The sequence below is a fragment of the Phlebotomus papatasi genome, chromosome 2 (genome assembly GCF_024763615.1).
Source record: "Phlebotomus papatasi isolate M1 chromosome 2, Ppap_2.1, whole genome shotgun sequence".
NCBI lineage: Eukaryota > Metazoa > Arthropoda > Insecta > Diptera > Psychodidae > Phlebotomus > Phlebotomus papatasi.
The window spans coordinates 107103957-107123300 of NC_077223.1; the positions used below are offsets into that span (position 1 = coordinate 107103957).

The window sequence follows — 19344 nt, forward strand, 5'->3', positions numbered from 1 at the left end:
AGGTATTTTATGATGTAGCATTTACGTGCGTGGTTGAGAAAATTCCCCGGTTTTCCGCGGAATGGCATTGTTGTGAAAGTTGTTGAAGTCAAATATTTGTAGATACTCTATATAATTGACAGACAAGCAAAATTTATTTGTAAAAGAAAAATACTTTACTGCAAACACATTGTTGCACATGGAAAAAAGGAAAAATGCTGGAGATGTAATTTTCTTTGGTATTTTTTTTCACAAAGTATCATACAATAGATAAATTTAATAATTTCAGGAGCAATTATTCCTGAGAATCGCTGTACGGTCGACCGATGGCGTGGAGGAAGATGAAGGCGATTAGAAGTAGACTGGATCCACTGAGGTCACCCAGGGCAGTCAAATAGGGTATCGATGAGTTGTCTGGATCAATTTTCCACCTCCACATGGCATGAATAATTATGTGGGCGACGAACAGGAGCATTGTGATCTGCAAAAGGGAGGATGGGAATGTAGGTGGATATTTTGATGGGATTTTCCCGGTATGGAATGCTAAAAAAAAGCGATGTGTGGGATTTACACGTCGCATCTGCTGTTCAAGCCTCACCTGAATGATGTTGGCTGTCAGGTATGTGAAGACAAAGGCCGCATCCAACGTCGAGGCTGACATGTGGATGGCATCAGCCACGAATATAAAGACGACTTGTCCGGGAATTGACATGGCAATCAAAATCCGGGCTGTTTTCGCATAAGGCACTGTCGAGAAAAGAAACAGATTTTCATTTGATTTTCTAGAGAGTTTTTTGAGAGATTTTTCTTTATCTCGGCACGTGCCAAGAGTAATGATAATTCACTCGTGAAGAATTTATTTTTACTTAATGTTTTTTTCTCGTTTTTTCTATCACCTTTTCAAGTCTAATTTCATTATTTTTGAAAAATGATGTGTTGAGTAAAAGTTAATGGAACATTTGAACTTCGTATGAGTGGCACAAGAGGCACTCGAGTCGCTTCGAATTTTTAAACATAACCTCAAAGAGTGAAATCGATTTATTTAGTTGTTACAATTGTTCAAATTTGATTTCATATAACACCAGGGGGGTGACATTAGCTTTGAAAAATGCGACCAGTTTTAGTGTAAATTTTTTCCTGTTTTCGTACACATTTCACGATGTATCTCCAAAACTACGTAGGTTGCCAATTTGGGGTTGTCTGTTGCCTATTCTATTTTAAATTGGCTTTAATTTTGTATTTGTATTATTTGCTAATTCATTCTACAAGGGCAGAAAACACCTAATGAACTCAAAAGTTTTTTCGGGACGCTAGATAAATATGGGAAACATAGGAAACGTCATGCCCCTGTATGACACTATATTGTATGTTAAGTTATTTAGCCTATTTTCAGTTTAGCTCTTATTACAAAACAAAAACTTAAAAATTGGGGCAATCATCTTATTGATGAACTCCTAATAAAAAAAAAAAAAAAAAAAAAACTTAAAAATGTCTCTAAACGTAATCTCAATTAATCAGAAACAGCCAAATGGTTTGGTTGTTACACTTTGATTAATTTGATTTAAAATTAATATTTTAGAGAATAATATACTGAGTCAGTCAATTTAGATCTATGAAAACTTTTTTTTGTGAAAAAATAGTCTTATTTGAATGGGTAAAAAATTGATTTTTACCACAGAATAAATGAATTTTGGTTGGCAAAAAAATAGATTTAATCGACCAAAAACAAAATTTTCACAGCTTAGAACTTACGCTTTAGATTAGAAAATTTTGACAATGAAAAATAAAATTGATCTTTTATTAATCAAAATTCAATGTCTCTTTGGTTAAATTTGATTTTTACTAATCAAAATTGATGTCCTTAATAACTCAAATTAATTTACTTTAGTTTGGTCACTAAGAATATATTTTTTATTACCCAAAACAGATATTTTATTAGTCAAAATTGATTTTATGTTACAGAATTTGATTTTTATGCTACTGGCACACCTTTTGAATTTAATGAAATTTAATGAATCAAAATTTTACTTTTTATTGTTCTCAAACTTCGCATGAAATCTTCTGTTTCTGTGAAATCAAAATTCAATTTAAAATTGAAGATGAAATTAAAATTCCAATTTTAATTTGAAAGAAAGATATAATTATATCTCATTTCATTTTGAAAGTGTAAGAAGTAAAATTTGAATGGGTCGAATTTTACTAAATTGAAGAGCTTATTACTGATTAAAATCAATTGTAACCGAAATTGCTTTTTTCTTCATTGACCATTTTTTTGATTACTCCATTTCTACTGCCCAAAATTGATTTCTGTACCAACCTTTTTTTTCAAATGAGCAAAGACGTTTTTTCCTTTTTAATAGTAGTTTCTTTTATGATCATATCAAAATTGGTTTTTTACCGACCAAAATTGCTTTTTCATGATTATCCACATTAATTTTATGCAGCAAAAATTGATATTTTTACTATTATTATTAATCGTGTCGAGTCATAAAATTTACACATGTCTTGCTAAATCGGTCTTTACACATGTCCTGCTATTTAAATTGGTTTCATTAATAACCTAAATTTCCCAAAATTAATTTAAATTCTGCTGCCTAAAATCGGTGATTTGACAAAAATTAATTTCTTTATTTGTCGATTTTTTACTGCCCAAAATTGTTTTTTTTCTGACCAAAATTGATTTACTTCAAGATTGATTGAGATATTTTAAATACACAAAACTAATTTTTGAATGTTCAAAATTGATTTCTCTACTAACCGTTTTTTTGTTAATGACGAAAGTATTTATTTACTGACACAGTGTGTTGCTTTACATTGATCAAATCTAAATAGGTTTTTCACTGGCTAAAATTACTTTTCTTGCTGTTTTTCTAAGACTGATTTTTACAGGAAAGAATTTATAAATTATACTAATCAAAATTGATTTTTTACTAGCGAAAATTGACTCTATTTCACCGATTAAAGAGATCACAGTTACTTTTTTAACGATTAAAATTGTATTATTTCACTTAAAACATGTTTTTCACGGACATTTTCTATATATATTCTTTGCTAAACTAATTTTATTTTGATTTAGTATCTTGGAAAATTTCGTAGGATCAAAATTCGTATTTCCTTTCATTCTCGAATTTTTCAAGCTCAAAATTGGATTGAACTAAATTTAATTTGTTGTGACATTCAAAAGAAAGAGAAATGTACGTAAAAGTGAGGTAGACGCATCCAAAACTTTTGAGAAACTTAGAGTTATGTGAATTTAGATTTAATTGGTTTCAGCACACCTTTTAGATCAGGAAAATTTTATAAAACCAAAGTTCATATCCCTTCTTTTTTATACGTTTTGCATTGTCTTTGCATTTGTCTTTCTCATTCTTTAGCACTCTAAATTCGATTGAGCTAAATTGCATTTACTGTGATGTTTAAAATAAGAAGAAGAGTGCGAAAGAATGAGATGACATAAGCAAAGCGCATGAGAAAGAAAGGGATGCGAATTTCGACTTTCTGATCTGAAGGTATACCGGAGCCATATAAAACTGTACTAAATTGAAATTAAACTTGATTGAAGTTAGATTAAGATCAAAATTAGATTTAATTAAATTGGATTTGCATTGACACTAAAATGAAGAACAAAAATGCACAATGTAGTATAGGTGCGTGCAAAACTATTTGGAAGAAAAATGCTATGTGAATTTTGATTTAACAAATTTAGATTATACTAAAATTAAATTGGTTTGTAATTAGATTTTATTAAATTGGACGAATTCATTTTTTTAGAGAAAAAATGGTGTGAATCTTGATGTTGTGAAATTTTCCTGATCTGACTGGAGCCATTACTAACCAAATTTGACTTTTTCATTAAATATTTTATAAAAATTTCTCTTAATATGCTATAATTTTTAATTAGTATCTGAATTGTGGAATATTACAATTTATCCCGGAAGAATTCAATAGGGGGAAGTGGGGCACCTTTGAAATTGGGATTTTTCACCTATTTTTTTTTAAATAAAATTGAACCTTATCGTGATATAATTTAGCTGCACAAACAGATTGAGAAGCTATATTATATCACGATAAGGCTCAATTTTATTTAAAAAGAGGTAAAAATCCTGATTTCAAAGGTGCTCCACTTTCAAAGGTGCCTCACTTTCCCCTATATATTAAAGTCTTGGAAATACATATTTTGAATATGATTTTCCAACGTTATATTTTATTATTTATTTATTATTTTTTGTTCTGAGTAAAAATCTTTTGTAATTTTAAACTATCATCTTTTAAAAAATCTTTAAGAATAGGGGAAAGCGCGCTACCATCGGACGACTCAAGCTTCGAACAACTATTTTTTTTTCAAAATGCCTTATGAATTTGACCCACTATGATATTTTTTAATAAGCTGATCTAATGTCTTAAATTTCCTGAAAGAGATATGATCAAATCCATTTAGAACATCGAAAAAATGAGATGTCCGATGCTTGAATCGTCCGGAGTTAGCGCGCTTCCTGTTACGGCATTATCACACTTGCACATTAAAATTTTAATGTGATTCACATTAATTGTCGCTTGTGAGCATCCAAATAAGTTATTTGTGTCTTTGAGTCACTTAACATTTGGGGTTTTTCTATTTATTGATAAAGAAGTGGACTTAACATGCAAAAATAAGTTTAAATTTACCTAGAGCCTAAATATTTTTCACATTAAAAAATTAAAAAGAAAATTGCATTAATTTTTCACATTAATGCTATAAATCAATTTATATCAAATTTTACGGGCCAAATCTACCTTTTTATCAACAAATGGATCAAATTTTGAATACAAAATGATTCAAACACACAAATTACACATTTGGACTCTCACCAGTGACAATTAATGTGAATCATATTAAAATTTTAATGTGCAAGTGTGATAACACAGTTATAGTACCATTTTTAAAAGCGTTTAATGACAATATCACAAAACTTTATATCAAAACGAACTTAAATTCTTTAAGTTTGCCGTATAATTTTAAGGGTTATGCTAAGACTTAATTTATAGGAATATTTATCCAGTTCAACAAAGCTTGACTGACGTAGTTACAGAGTTTTCTCTTCCAAATAAAATTGTACCAAATATTTTGCTTCCACTTAAACATAAATTACGAGCATAAACTCCTGCAAATGTAAATGTAATGTACTATAACATCACTGTATGCTCAGAACGATAGATAAAAAAAGCTCTGAAATGTCTGTGGGAAATATAAAATGTATGTTTAATACCTCCTTTGAATAGGGCTCGATGGGGCCATTCGAAGATTTTGGAGAATGCTGGCATGATGCCCAATTCGGTCGTTTGATGCAATTTTGTTGCAATTCTGCTCGCTTGAACAGACACGAGGTTCCCACCGATTCCATTAATAATTGGCTGAAACACTTCGAATCCATCATATTTTCCAACAGCAGAATCCAGCACTAATCCACCCATTCTGCAATATTCAAGAGAAAGCACAGCATTAGTGGTGAAACTTTTCCCACAAGCACCTGAGGACTTGTGTCAGTTTTTGAAGGAGCAAATATGTGGTCAAATTCAATTCAGCTCAACTGCATTTCACAAAGTTACTGAATTTTTCATGAAGGTACTAATTGAAACTCTTCTGTACAAATTTTCCACAGCACAGATACCATGCATTTAGAGCTAACGTTGGCTACATTTTCCATGGGATATTTGCTAAGGCGGCGAAAATCACGGCATTTGATGAGGATGTTTACCGTCAGAATTTCATTATGTCTTTTTTTCGAGGAAGCAAATATAATTTTTTTTTGCATGATAATAAATTGCTTTTCAGTATGTAAATTTTCATCATTTTGATGTTGGAAAAATACATAATAATATGTTTTGTTTGCAACTCCCACTGAAAAAGCACTAACAAGAAGAAAAATATTTGAGAGTCACTACAATGTCTTAATTAGAAAATTCATTAAATCGCTTATCGCGAGGGAAAATTTTATTCTTCCGGTTGTTCGAGCAATTTTTGTTGCTTTTTAAACAGCTGAAAAAGTTCCGAGAACTTGCTTGTCTCCTAAGCACTTAATTAAATTAAAGTGCAATAAATTAAGAAATATGTTTTGTATTTTCAGAAAATTGAGGCGCAAAGTTAGATTACTAATGACTTTTTACTACTAGACAAATTGGAAACAATATATTAAGTGTGAACTTATAAAGTAAGTACCGTAAACTGGATTTGCTTAAATAAATCAGAACTTTCAGAACTGAAACTTCAGATCGAGAGGGTCTGTTCCAAGCCGACTGCTTTCCAATCGATCTGACCTTCTCTGATTGACTCTGGTTGAATCCGTTTCAGATCGATCCTCAGATACAATTTTTCGTATCAAGGATATCTTCAAACTGAACTGATCAGTTACTAGTGAAGTACTTCTAATTGCTCTGAAACGCTTAAATTGAATCATTTTCAGATAGATCTAACCTGTTCCAATTAGATCAGATTCAGATCGAAATTAAGATAGAACCTATTGTAAAGTTTATCTTCAGATCGAATATTACTTTTCTAACTGGACTATTTTGGATCGATCTGAATAGTTCTAACTGGATCATTCTAAGATTGATGTCAACTGTTCCAATTGACTCAGGTTCAGATCAATCTTCAGATGAAATTCAGTGTATTAACCGAATCTTCAGATTGAACAGATCTGTTCAAGTGGTTTGCCTTCGAATCTCCCTGAACTGGTTAAACTGAATCATATTCAGATCGATCTAACAGGTTCCAAACAGAACGGTTTCAGATCAATCTTCATATGAATCTTATTGTTAACTCTATCTTCAGATCGAACGGATCTTTTCTAAGTGGATTATTTTGGATAGATCTGAATAGCTCTAACTGGATCATTCTCAGATCGACTTGAACTATCTCAACTCGATCAGTTTCAGATCAATCTTAAGACGGAATTTATTGTTTTAAGTATATCTTCAGATCGAACGGATCTGTTTCAAATGGATTATTTTCTCAGTTTCAGATACATGTTCAGATCAATTTAGTGTGTCAACCGTATCTTCAGATCAAGCGGATCTGTTCCAAGTGGTTTGACTTGGAATCGAACTGGATCATTCTTGGAACGATCTAAACTGCTCCAATTTGCTCTGTTTCAGATCTATCTTCAAATACAATTTAGTGTGTTAACCTTATCTTCAGTGCAAATGCATCTGTTTCAAGTGGACTGTTTTCTAATTGCTTTGATTTGTTCAAACCGGATAATGCTTAGACCGCTCTGAACTGTTCCAAGAGGATTATTTCGAGACACATCTTCATACACAATTTAGTGTATTAAGCGTACCTTCAGATCGAACGGATCTGTTCCAAATGGATTATTTTCTCAATTTCAGATACATCTTCAGTTCAATTTAGTGTGTCAACCGTTTCTTCAGATCAAACGGATCTGTTCCAAGTGGTTTGCCTTGGAATCGCTCTGAACCTGAACTGATTAAACTGGATTATTCTTGGAACGATCTAAACTGCTCCAATTTGCGCTGTTTCAGATCTATCTTCAGATACAATTTAGTGTGATTACCGTATCTTCAGTGCGAATGGATCTATTTCAAGTGGACTGTTTCCTAATTGCTTTGATTTGTATTAAACCGGACAATTCTTAGACCACTCTGAACTGTTCCAAGAGGATTATTTTGAGATCAATCTTCATAAAGAATTTAGTGTATTAAGCGTACCTTCAGATCGAACGGATCTGTTTCAAGTGAACTGCTGTCTAGTCGCTCTCAAATGCTCTAACTGAATCAATCTAAGATCAACTTGAACTGTATGAATTGGAACATTTTCATATTCATCTTCAGATGCAATTTGTTGTATCATTTATTTTATTTATTTATTTATTTATTTTATTCATGTTCCTGTACATAACTAATACATTATGGGGCTGTATCTTCAGATCGAAAATCCGTTCTATTTACTAAGTATCCTGGTCTCTAATCGATATGTATTGTACTGACTGGATCATCCTCTAATTTATCTGACATGTTCTAGTTGAGTCAGTTTCATAATGATCTTCAGAGCAAATTTACTGTGTTAAATGTATTTTAAAATCGAAAAGACCTGTTCCAAATGGACTGATTTCTATATCTATTTCTATTTTGAATAGCAGTAACAAGACCATTCTTAGATCTGAACTCAGATCATTTTTCAGGCTTGAAATGATCCAATTGGCTTAGTTTCAGACCCGTCTTTAGATACAATCCGACTCATTTCGGATCAATCGGAATAGTTGCAATTGGATCAGTTTGGAATCGACTTGATTTGTCCAAACTAAGTCAGTTTGAGATCGATTTTCAAATACGATTTATTGTGATAACTTTATCTTCTTCTTGAAGCGCTTTGGGATCGAACCTGAATATCTTCCTAATGTGGCGGAGGATCGACAAGCGTGGGCTGCTAATTTGGATGTCATGGACTTGCGACCCCAATAGGGATAAGCGGTTGAAAATGACGATGAACTTTATCTTCAGATCAAAAGAATCTGTTTTAAGTGCACTGCTTTTTAATGATTCTGAAGTGCTCTAATTAGAGTATTCTCAATTTAATTTAATAAGTTTTAATTGGATAAATAACAATTCAGTCCAAGTTGGTTGGTAACTGGACCCGTATCAGATAGGGTCCTTCTAAATGGATCAGTAACTGATTTAAGTTTCAGCTGGATTCGTAACCGTTTAAAGCCTGAACGTTAAAATTACGACTGAAAATTCTCTTTAAAATTTAAAATTCATTTTCACTTTGTGTCTTTCTTCAGTTTGACAGCGTAGATTTTTATCACCTTTCCCTAACTTTCGCAAATCAACATATTTTACCCAGAAATCAATCAAAAGAACGTTGAAACCTTATCAAATGGGCAAAAAATTGAATTCTAATTGATTGTCACCAATACAGTCCTCAATAAATAATTAATTATCTCGTTGGTGTTTGAGTTATGAGTGTTTGATAAATCAAAGACTAGCGATAGCAAAGTGTCGACTGAATTTTTCAATTTGCCGATAAGCGTGAAGTGAACAAAGTTTTGTGAAGTAGAAAATGGTTCTTGGGGAAATTGGTTCCTGGGCAAATTGGTTCTTGGAGAAATTGGATAGCTTAGCATACCCGCTAATGAAGAGAGCTGAAATTACAGGTACCCAGCCACTCTTGAGGACATGCCTGGTGAACTTGTTACGGATAACAATAAAGATCCAGAGCGGTAGGAGGCACAAGTAGATGATGATGACGACGTAGTTGATCCAGAATTTCGTTTCGATGTTTGCGTAGAGCAGAGATGCTATGACTGAGAGAAGAGAGAGGGATACCAAGTCGCCAATGGACGCAGCTAGAGGGGTAGCTAAGTTGTCAGGATTCATCCGAAACCGCTTGGCCACGATAATAACAGTTGTAAGCACGATATCTGCAGGTAAAATGGAGAATTACCACTTTTTCTTCTCTTTATGTTCCTGTAGAAATCTTAAAGGAAGGCATTATAGAACTACGCATATCGTAAATGCGTAGTTGCCTTTTCTTTATTTCTAGTACTTAAGGATCGTCTTTACCGATCGGACATGGTAGATCGGATCTGTGAAATTTAATTACTAGAATTAAAGAAAAGCTTAAAACAGCAGGGGGCTAAAGCGGTATTCAGACTAGAGGCTTAGCCCAGTTCCCGAAGGTCTCCAAATCCTATATTGTGAGCAATTTTATTGTTTTTTGGAGGCCTAATAGGTTAATTATCATTAATAATCCAATTCTTCGTTAAATCTTTCTAAGAAAGCGTGACTGATAAGAAATTAGAGCAGTTAAGCCATATGGCTAAGTCTTAGGTCTGAAGCCCGTATAAGACACCCCCGAAAGCGAAAGTGATACAAATCTACGGAACTTAAGGTAACGTTTGATCTAAGTAAGGGGCAATGAATTCAAGTTTCGTTATAAGGCCTCTATAAGTCAATTAAGAGACTTGAGATTGAAAGACTTGCCTAGGACCAGGCATGATGTTGTAGCCGTAAACATAGCGGCTGCTATCACCATGATCGACGTCTCAAGGGTAGAATTCCCATTGATAGCTGCATTGACAGCAATTGCGAAGAGAGCCACAATAAATGACGCCACAATTGCCTGAATTTGCACCAAGCAGATATTTCCAATAACCATGGACACCATATTCTTGAAGTTGAGCATATTGCCGAGATTCGCTTGGGTGGAGAGTCTAGAGGCCAGACACATATCCAGATTGCCCTTCAGTCCAATCAGTGCTGGCACCATTATGATGAGTTCTGACACATTCCTGAACACTTCCCATCTCTAGAAAATAAAACGGAAATTCAGTTTGACTATCTGGTCAATGAGGCACTCCTTCGATAGCCGCGATAGCCTTATCTCTTGCGCTGAATTAGAAAATCCGTCAGACATTCTTCATCTCTCAATTGCACAAGGGTGAGCTAATACCTCTCTGTCTAGCACCTCAAAGTCGCCTCTTGGGCACACTCATGATAACCGCGGAATTTATCAGGGAAACAGGGCTTAGGTGAATAAAAAATAAATAGGTGGCCGATAAAGTTGTACAAAGGAAAAAAATGCGATCAGAGCTTTGAGAAATTATCGATAAACGCTGGCTATCGCGCCATTATTTTCGCTATAAAGAAGACTAAAGTGATTTTAGCTTGCATTTAAAGAGTGGTAATAATGACCCCTGAGCATTGAACTTGTAGTGTTAACGTTGAATGATTAACATATAGAGTGATTAATACCTAACGCTAGATGGCACGGTGATCGTAAAAGAGAGAGAATTTTATAGATGACGCACAACATGTCAACGTGTCCTATTTACTGATTTAAACGATTTAAATGATCGCATAATATTTTTCTAAGGTTAGAACGCACACGAACGTGTGACTCTCTCATAGAGAGTCATACGAAACTGAACAGAACTGAATTTTTCTAAACGTTTTAAAAGAAATATAAAGGAAAAATTATGAGAATTTTCGGAAAACAAATAAAGATTGAACACAAATTTTTACAATTTTTATGTGCGCAAAATAATGGTGTTTCTTTATCAGAATTTAAATGCGTGTTAAACTACTCGCTGATTCATTTTATTTATTGTTATTATTTCTTTTATTTTTTAAATTACTGTTTTTCAGCAGACTTCTGAATGAATATTGCACGAAAAAAAAGTAACAGAATTTTTAAATAGAAATAGGGTCGAAGGAACGTCTGTTCGACAGGGAACCCCTATTGACACTTTTGCCAAAATGTTGGAAATTATTTAATGTATCTAGTAAAATATAAGTAATATAACGTTTTTTCTGTAATATACCTTTTACTATAAACAGAGATGTTAAAATTTCATATCCCAAATGGTACAGAATAGGGTGACAATAGGTGCTGACACGAGTTCTTAAAGTGTCAATAGACGTTCCTTTCACCCTACGCCTTTTCACGAAAATCTTCTTTAAAATATTTTTTTTGAATATTTTTTGTTTAAATATTCCACTTACGTTTAAAGTTTTTAAAGTACCTCCCTTAGGGGGAAAGTTCAATATTAAATCATGGCTATATCTCGTGTTCTTATTCATTTTCACAAGTACTCCAATAGAAAATCTCAAGTAATCGCTACAGTTTATAAGAGGGAATTAAACGTGTTAACGAGAGGTGTTCAGTTCGAGCCTGGCAAGAATTTTTCAAGGAGTAAAATATTCAGTAAAAAAATAGGGTAAATTAAGCTAATTCAAAATCTGTTCCAAATGGAAACTTTTCGCTACTTCAAATGGAAACGTCATTGTTTTCATGATAAATACAGTACTAAATTATTATATTTGTATATTTTCTATACATCAGTCTCATTGTTTAGTTAATTTTGCTCAAAAAAAGCGAAGATTCATTCATATTCACAAATTCTAATTTATTAATTTCTCAGAAAAATTAAAAGTGTACCTTTTCACCATCGAATTTTTCATCGATCGACTATGTTTTCCATTGAAAAACACAATGAGGTGACTGTTGTTTAATTGTTTTGTTTAACATTTATGTCATATTTCTGACTAATTTTAGTTAAATTAAGTGCTAATCTTTATTGTTAACAGTACGTGAAGTTTTCAAATGAAATAATTACCTATTTCGTGAACAAAAAGGATTTTTCTGAAGTGTCTGCAAATGCTTCAATAGGAAACACCGGAATTATGATTTTTTTTCTAGAGATTTTCTTATTGTTTTAGATGGGAAAGGAGAAAAGACCAGGAATAAGAACAAATCCTGCACTTAAGAGCAACTCAACAAGGTTTTGGAAGCCTTTCGTCGCGGTTTCACTTACACTGTTTGTCTCCAATTAGAAACTTTCCCTTGTTTCCATTTGGATTAATTTGTTTCCAATTAGTGTTCTGTGTTTTTCTTGTATTTTATAAGTTTTCAAAATTATATCTAATGAATTTTCACTAAATAGTAACATCCTAGAAGAGTCAAGCCTCAGATGGGAAAGGTGAAAAGACCAGGAATAAGAACAAATCCTACTTTGGAATCCTAATTTAGAAGCCTTTCGTCGTTGTCGTTTCCCTTGTCTCCATTTGAATTAATTTGTTTCCAATAGCAGCGTTTTGCACTTGTGTATTTTTCTTTTATTTAAGAAGTTTTCCAATTATATTTAAAGAACATTCACTAAACAGTAACATTTTAGAAGAGTCGATTAGCAAATTTATGTAATTTTCATAAAAAAAAATGAAACTAATGTGTAGAATCTAGTGTCAAAATTAAAGCGTCTGGAAATGGTTTTGAATTTGGACATTTACCCTATATAGTTAGGAATTGAAAGTAAAACTTGTCTCTTTGGTAATTTCTGTTTAATTTTCTTTATGATTATTTTTATTTGTTTACTGTTTATTTTTATTTTTTTGCATACCAAATTTAAAATATTTTAAGCAAAATTAGTAAATTCAAACAGAGTGATCTCATAAAAATTCACATCTAGTTTATTTTGCGTTTCAGTCAGATTTAGAAGTCAAAACAGAGAATTTTCAGAATCATTTATAAACAAGATCCTCGATATATCTTATACAATTAAAATGATAATTGTAATAGAGTTACTAAGCGACATTCTCATTCCAATTCTATATACAATGTTAAGCTGAATGAGTTAGCGTTATAAATCTGGATAAGTGAAAAATAAATTAGTTTATCGCTGAAGAATAGATTTATAGTAGTAGGAAAGCTCTGATACATTTACGATGTTTATATCGCCCACTCAGAATAAAAGTCGATCAACTCGATTTTTTACAAAAATTGTTTTATTCACTTTTTAGATACTTCTTGATACCTTCTACATTCCCTATGAATATTATATTTGAAAGATAATTATTTTCAAAGTTATAGAGATTTTAAATCTAAGAAATCCTGTACTCTGCATGTAAAATCACAGCTTCAAATAGCTTTCCTGTATAATTCACCCACTGCGAGTTATTCATTTCTTATTCTGAGCGGTTGATATGATAAACAGTCTTTCAATTCTTTCTTTAACCTTGCTACTGAAGTAATGTACTGAATTTTACAGCGTTAATCGATTTGCTATTTTTTTATCTGATTTACGACTTAGCTTAGAATTAAGAATCGTTCTCATTTATTCTCAATTAAGTGTATTTTCAATTCAATTTTCCTCATCGTTGCTTCAGAAGAAATTTTGAGTTAATGGTCTTCAATTTCCCTAAAGTGCGATTAGCTTTTTTCCTTGTAACTTTAACACTTTTTATGTGTAAAAATCGGTGGCAGCCAAAATCCCGAAAGCCAAAATCCCGAATGTTCAAAATCGTGAAAGGGATGAAATTATATGGAGGAAAATGTTCAGAATGATTTCCCACGACACCAAGGATTTCCCTTTGCCTCCAGAAGGCGCGGGTGTAATCGTGGGAGTAGTTATGACACTTTTAAGAATTCGGGATTTTGGCTTTCGGGACTTTGGCCCATTCGAGATTTTGGCTTTCGGGATTTTGACCGGGACCCGTAAAAATATATCAACATTTTTTAATGTTGACTTTACACCTTTTAAAGGGTAAAATTAACATTAAAAAGGGTAACTTTAACCCCCAATACACCTAAAAAGGGTAATATTTACACCGATTTTGGATCAATACTGCAGGGTAAAATTAACATTTCCGGAATGTTATTTTAACTTTTTCGGATTTCTTCTCAGTGTACACACATTATGAGGGAATAGATTAGGCTCTTCAGGTGTTCAAAAAATGCATAAAGAAGCACAAACTCTATTTCCCAATACCAAAAATGTTTTCGAACTTTTAAGTCTGAAAGAAGCTTTTCTCTGTTAAAAAGAGTAAATACCTTCTTGAGAAGTAGCATAGGCTTATTCCGCCTCAATTACCTGTGCCTGCTTTACACATGAAGAGATTGAGAACATAGACTACAATTGTCTTAAGAACGAATTTATAAACTTCAGTGAAATAAGGAAAAATATATTTGGAAATGCATAAAAATTACAGATAATATTATTTTGCACCCCCAACCTTCTGTGCTAAATTCGCTCCTACGTCCCTGCCTATGACAAAGTGTCTAAAGGAAATTCAGGATCTTGCCCTGAAAAATCTTGAAATTGGCCCTAAACTTCTTCCTGAAGTGGTTATGAGTAAAGGGACATGGAGATCTAATATTAGACGCCCTAAGATAACGAGGGGTCTATTATCGATAAACGGGTGAAATTCAAAAATAATGAAAGGTAAGCATTTAAAATTCGGCCGAGTCATAAACAATCCATATGCGATTCACTGTTCTATCCTCAAGCCTGTGATACTTAATTGGACTTCGAAATGTTTGGTTACGGACTTGAAAATCCAAGCTAAAATTATTCTAGATAAGCCATTATCAAGCATATATTTTATGGCTTTCTAAATTACGCTGCGCAATAAAACTATTCGGTTGGTATTCAGTAATCCAACCATGATTCAATGGACTTGAAATCCTTATGAAGGTTAATTAAGTGAATACAAAGTTTAAGACGTAAGATGACAAACTATATTCACTTCTATATTATTTCACGTTAAATATTTTATTCAAACAAAGGCTTCACAATTAAGCGATTTGGGTAGGATTCCTTTAAATCTTGCAGAATTTGTCTAAAAATATTAAATAAATCCTTCAATTGTTTTTTTTTTAATGCGGAACCACTAAGTTTCTACTTGAACTGGTAATAAATCTACTAAGAGCTTTACAATTGTTACTCAAACTGAGAGCACAAATGTTTTTCCTCTAAAAAATTCGAATATTTCGTATCTTGTCGGAAACTAGGGGGAAGTGGGACACTTTTGAATTAGAACCAACCCCCTAGCAAGTTGCCTGAAATTTGAAGCCACTTTCTCATACTTTGATTTAAATTTATATGGGAATTTTTTTGCACTCGCTACCGTTATGCTAAATATTTAAAAAGTGAGAAGTTTTTCCGTATTATAAGATACCTTGCCGTATGGAGGGATAAATATACTAAATTTTTGTTTAAATAAATTTTTTCTTCGGAGCACTGTGAGCTGAGTCCGAGATCCATTTAGGAATTGGCTTCAAATAGCTCCATATAAAAAGGCCAACTTGCCAGGCGCTTGATTAACACATCTTTGGGAATTGGACGTTTTGTCTCTTATGTTAAAAGGTACTGACCCTTGTCATTATGTATTTTAGCTCCACAAATGGTTAGTGGATATATCACATTAAGGTCTAGTTCAATTTAATATTAGGAGAAAGATCTAAATTTTAAAGCTGCCCCAATTCAAATGTGCCCCACTTCCCCCTAAGCTCTTCGGAAGGTTTTAAATTCTCCAGAAAAAAAGTTATTCAATTTGATTACTTATAATAAAAAGAGAATTTTGAATGCGATACACTAAATTATAAATACCGAATCAAGAACTATAACCTGTAGGCATGGTTCGGACACAGTGAACCTTCAAACCATGCGAATTTACTCTTTGTTTGCAAAAGGTTGATTTACCATTTCTCATCTCGTCTCATGAGATTAATAATTAGGGTAAGTTTGCCAAATTCCGGCCAGCTTGCAATTTCGGCCACCTTTTTTGTTCTTCGAATTTCCATGAACTTTTAGATTTTACGTACTCTAGAGATTATACAATGCAAAAGAATAACAAAAAATATAGATTCGACAAACGAGATGACGTGAAAAAGATACTGGAAGAATTCCCGAAGGGCAAGGAACTATGAGAATGAAGGTGGCCGAAATAGGGTACCAAAGCTATGCCTATACTTTTATTCATTTTACAATGTATTAAGAATTATTTTATTTATTTATTACTTATTTCTTACAAAAGAAATAATTTAAAAAAAATCAATTTTTATTTAAAATGTAACATTTCAAACTTGAGACTTTGACACTTGAATGCAACTATGCCGAAATTTGGCACACTTACCCTAACTATCTTCTGGCTAAAAAAATGACGAACTAGATCTTTGCAAACAGAGAAAAACTTCGCATCGTTTGAAGGTTCACTATATGCGAGCTATGCCTACATTCCCTTAAGTGATGATATAATATTCAAGGCCATAGATGTTTATTCCAAAAACAAAGTATTCCTCGCGATGAAACACATCACAACTGATAGAAGAGCTAATTTCTAAAAAGTTAATATTGTATATCTTTAAACTTTCTAAAGATACCGTGAAATTAAAGATAAAACACTCACTGCAACTATTCCAAACACAACACCAGCTCCAATTGTCCCAACTCCGGCTATGAGAAATGGCACAAGCACCTGAAGGGTGGTTTCCCACCACTTTTCCTCCACAGGAATCAACTTGGTTTCACTTCCACTCTCAACTTTATCCAGATTGCTGTCATCGACTGTACTCTGACTCCGGGAAAAATTTCGGACAATATCAGTGTCCTCGACATTCTTTGGCGGATCTACAAGGTTAAGAAGGAAGTTTTAATCACCATTTTTCTCGTCTTAAGTTGAAATTAAGCCCCTTACCAACAACATTTGGTGCCATAGTCACAAAAAATCACTGAAAATCACTGAAAAACGTCTCTAAATTGGGGATGTAAAATGTTCTTTAGAGGGCTTTCGAATTAAGATTTCAAAGTTAGAGTTCACTCAATAATTTATCATATTATCAACCACAAACTATTCACTGCAAATTGTTGTGCCAAACTGAGTGCAAAATTCATCTTCACGTTCACTTTCGAATGTCAATCGCGTTCTGAAGTATTACCAAGACTGCTCAACGACAACCTTTTTCAGGCCTCTATAAGCTAAAGTGTGGCATGGAGAGGGATAAGATAAGAAACGGTGATTTTCAATTGCATAATAAAACAATTTAAAAACGTTAAACTATACGATTGGGCGCAAAAAAAACCAGTGCGTAAAATGATTCTTTTATTGGTAGAACCTGGCGCCTCCACTGGACGTATATAGCAAACGGCTGCAAAAGCTTTGCAGCTTCTGCCAGTGAAGAACCTTGTGGATGAACTTTCAGCGGCTTAGTTACTCAATGTGAATGACTTTATATAGACTTGGAGAAAAGGGTGATTTTTCACTATCTCATCCATTGTTTACACCGAACAAATAATTTCAATTAACTTGCAAATATTACTTTTCTCCCAAGTACCTCTCCTCGTGCATTCTGTTCAAACAATATACTTCCGTTTAATGGCAAAAATGCACTACCATTCCCGACAAAGGGTTCTCCCATTCACATATTGCATGCTATCAATAAAGTAATAAATGCACATGCAATAGCGTCACTGGCTACTCTCTTATTTAATCGTCAAACAACATCAAATTGCTCAGATGATTAACTGATAAACGTCCACTTTAATCCATCCATCTATCAAGTGCATCAATTGATTACGCATTGCGCTATAAATGTAATTTTACCATCAGCCTAAAAAAGAAGAACACCCATGAGTGGCCAATAAACTGAGAAATTATCCCCTGCACCTCCCTCAATCTGCAAATGGAATAACGTTATCAAATTTGTGAGGCCAAATGAAAACTTTTTTTCCAGCAAACAGCAAAAAAGCATTAGATAGAGTGGATAAATGACAAATCAATTGCGCATCAATTAAAAAAAAAATCTTAACAAATTTTTCAGTAGCTTTTCCATGTGAGCTGTCTCCCAGGTTAAATCATTTTGCGCTAAATTGACTTTAATCGAAAGTTTATAACCTATTTATGGCTCAATCCCAACAGTCTTCTAATCACTCTGATTAGTATCCAGTTACAAGTGGAATATTGAAGCCCTAACCTGCTCAGTGAGCCCGATTAAATTTTCAGCAGTATCAGGAGTAATGCTTCTTGAGATAAGGAAAGAGCTCACATTCCGAAAAGAAGCAAAGTCGAGCCTTAAGACTTTAAGATTTGGCAACAATTGAAACGACGATTAGGGTTGGAATATTCTATGATTGGATTTTAATGTCAAATTATTTGGGTTAGATATGGAAGTGTGGGGCACTAGTGATCTTACCCTTGGAAATAATTTGAATATATAACGCAATATATATTTTTAATTTCAATTTATTTAAAAAACCACTAAAAACATGGTAGGGAAAAGTGGTCTCCCTTCGAACGTTCATGCCTTCGAATAATGTGAATTTCTTTTGTTTTTCGTAAGAGATTTACACTAAATTATCGCGGAATTATCAACAATAGATTATAATACAACTAAAATTTAATAGAAACGTGTAAGACTTTTAGGAAAACTAAAAGAAAAATCACATTATTCGAAGGCATGAATGTTCGAAGGGAGAGTACTTTCCCCTACAACCCTCTTACAATTTCGTGGCAAGCAAAAGAAAAACGACGAGAAAATACAAACATCATTAGATAGAAATAGATAAAATAGAAATATTTTCAGATTTTTTCCCAAAAATATTTTTTGTTTAATTTGTAGACTCGAAGAAGGGGGTAAAAAATCCTCGAAACGTCGTAGAGAGTAAAAAAGAACAAATCCTAACCAGGTCTAAACCCATGTTTTATTCTGATCAACCAAAAGTGACTGAACAACATCCAGGAATGTACAACCTTAAAGATTGATACGAATTTTCCAATTTTACAACTCGAATTTCACAAATACTTAATCTTTTGGCTTGTCTTTTGCATAGGGCCAGCTAGCTAGGACCTACTCGGAAAAGATTAAGAACAAGCCAGATGGTCAGATTCCAATTGTTAGTTTTGTTTAAACTGAATAATAAAAGTTCGGGCCAATAGAATTAATTTACCAGCTTTCGCAATTTTATTCTTTACGACGTTTCGAGGATGAATGTCTTCTTCATCAGGTATCGAATTTTGTTGGGAAAATTACGTACAGGTGGGAAATTGTTACGCGTTTTTGGACTTGGATCACAGATTGCACTTTAAAGTTCACCA

General features: G+C 33.1%; 2 protein-coding genes across 3 annotated transcripts in view; one reads left to right on the plus strand and one right to left on the minus strand.

Moving 5' to 3' along the window:
• LOC129800690 (homeobox protein LOX10-like) overlaps window positions 1-19344 on the plus strand; it is a 242167-nt gene that overhangs the window by 134984 nt on the left and 87839 nt on the right. The window lies entirely within an intron of this gene.
• On the minus strand, window positions 205-17466 carry LOC129800675 (solute carrier family 41 member 2-like). Of its 2 annotated transcripts, XM_055845253.1 has the most exons (7): window positions 16948-17466; window positions 16660-16880; window positions 9958-10282; window positions 9101-9395; window positions 5226-5431; window positions 578-726; window positions 205-460 (listed from the first exon to the last, which is right to left on the minus strand). In XM_055845253.1, exons 1-7 carry the CDS (start codon window positions 16964-16966, stop codon window positions 275-277), a joined length of 1401 nt encoding a protein of 466 aa, XP_055701228.1. In that variant the 5' UTR covers window positions 16967-17466; the 3' UTR covers window positions 205-274. The 2 variants fall into 2 exon arrangements, with proteins under 2 accessions (XP_055701228.1, XP_055701227.1); XM_055845252.1 differs by having other exon boundaries at window positions 205-726; window positions 16948-17456.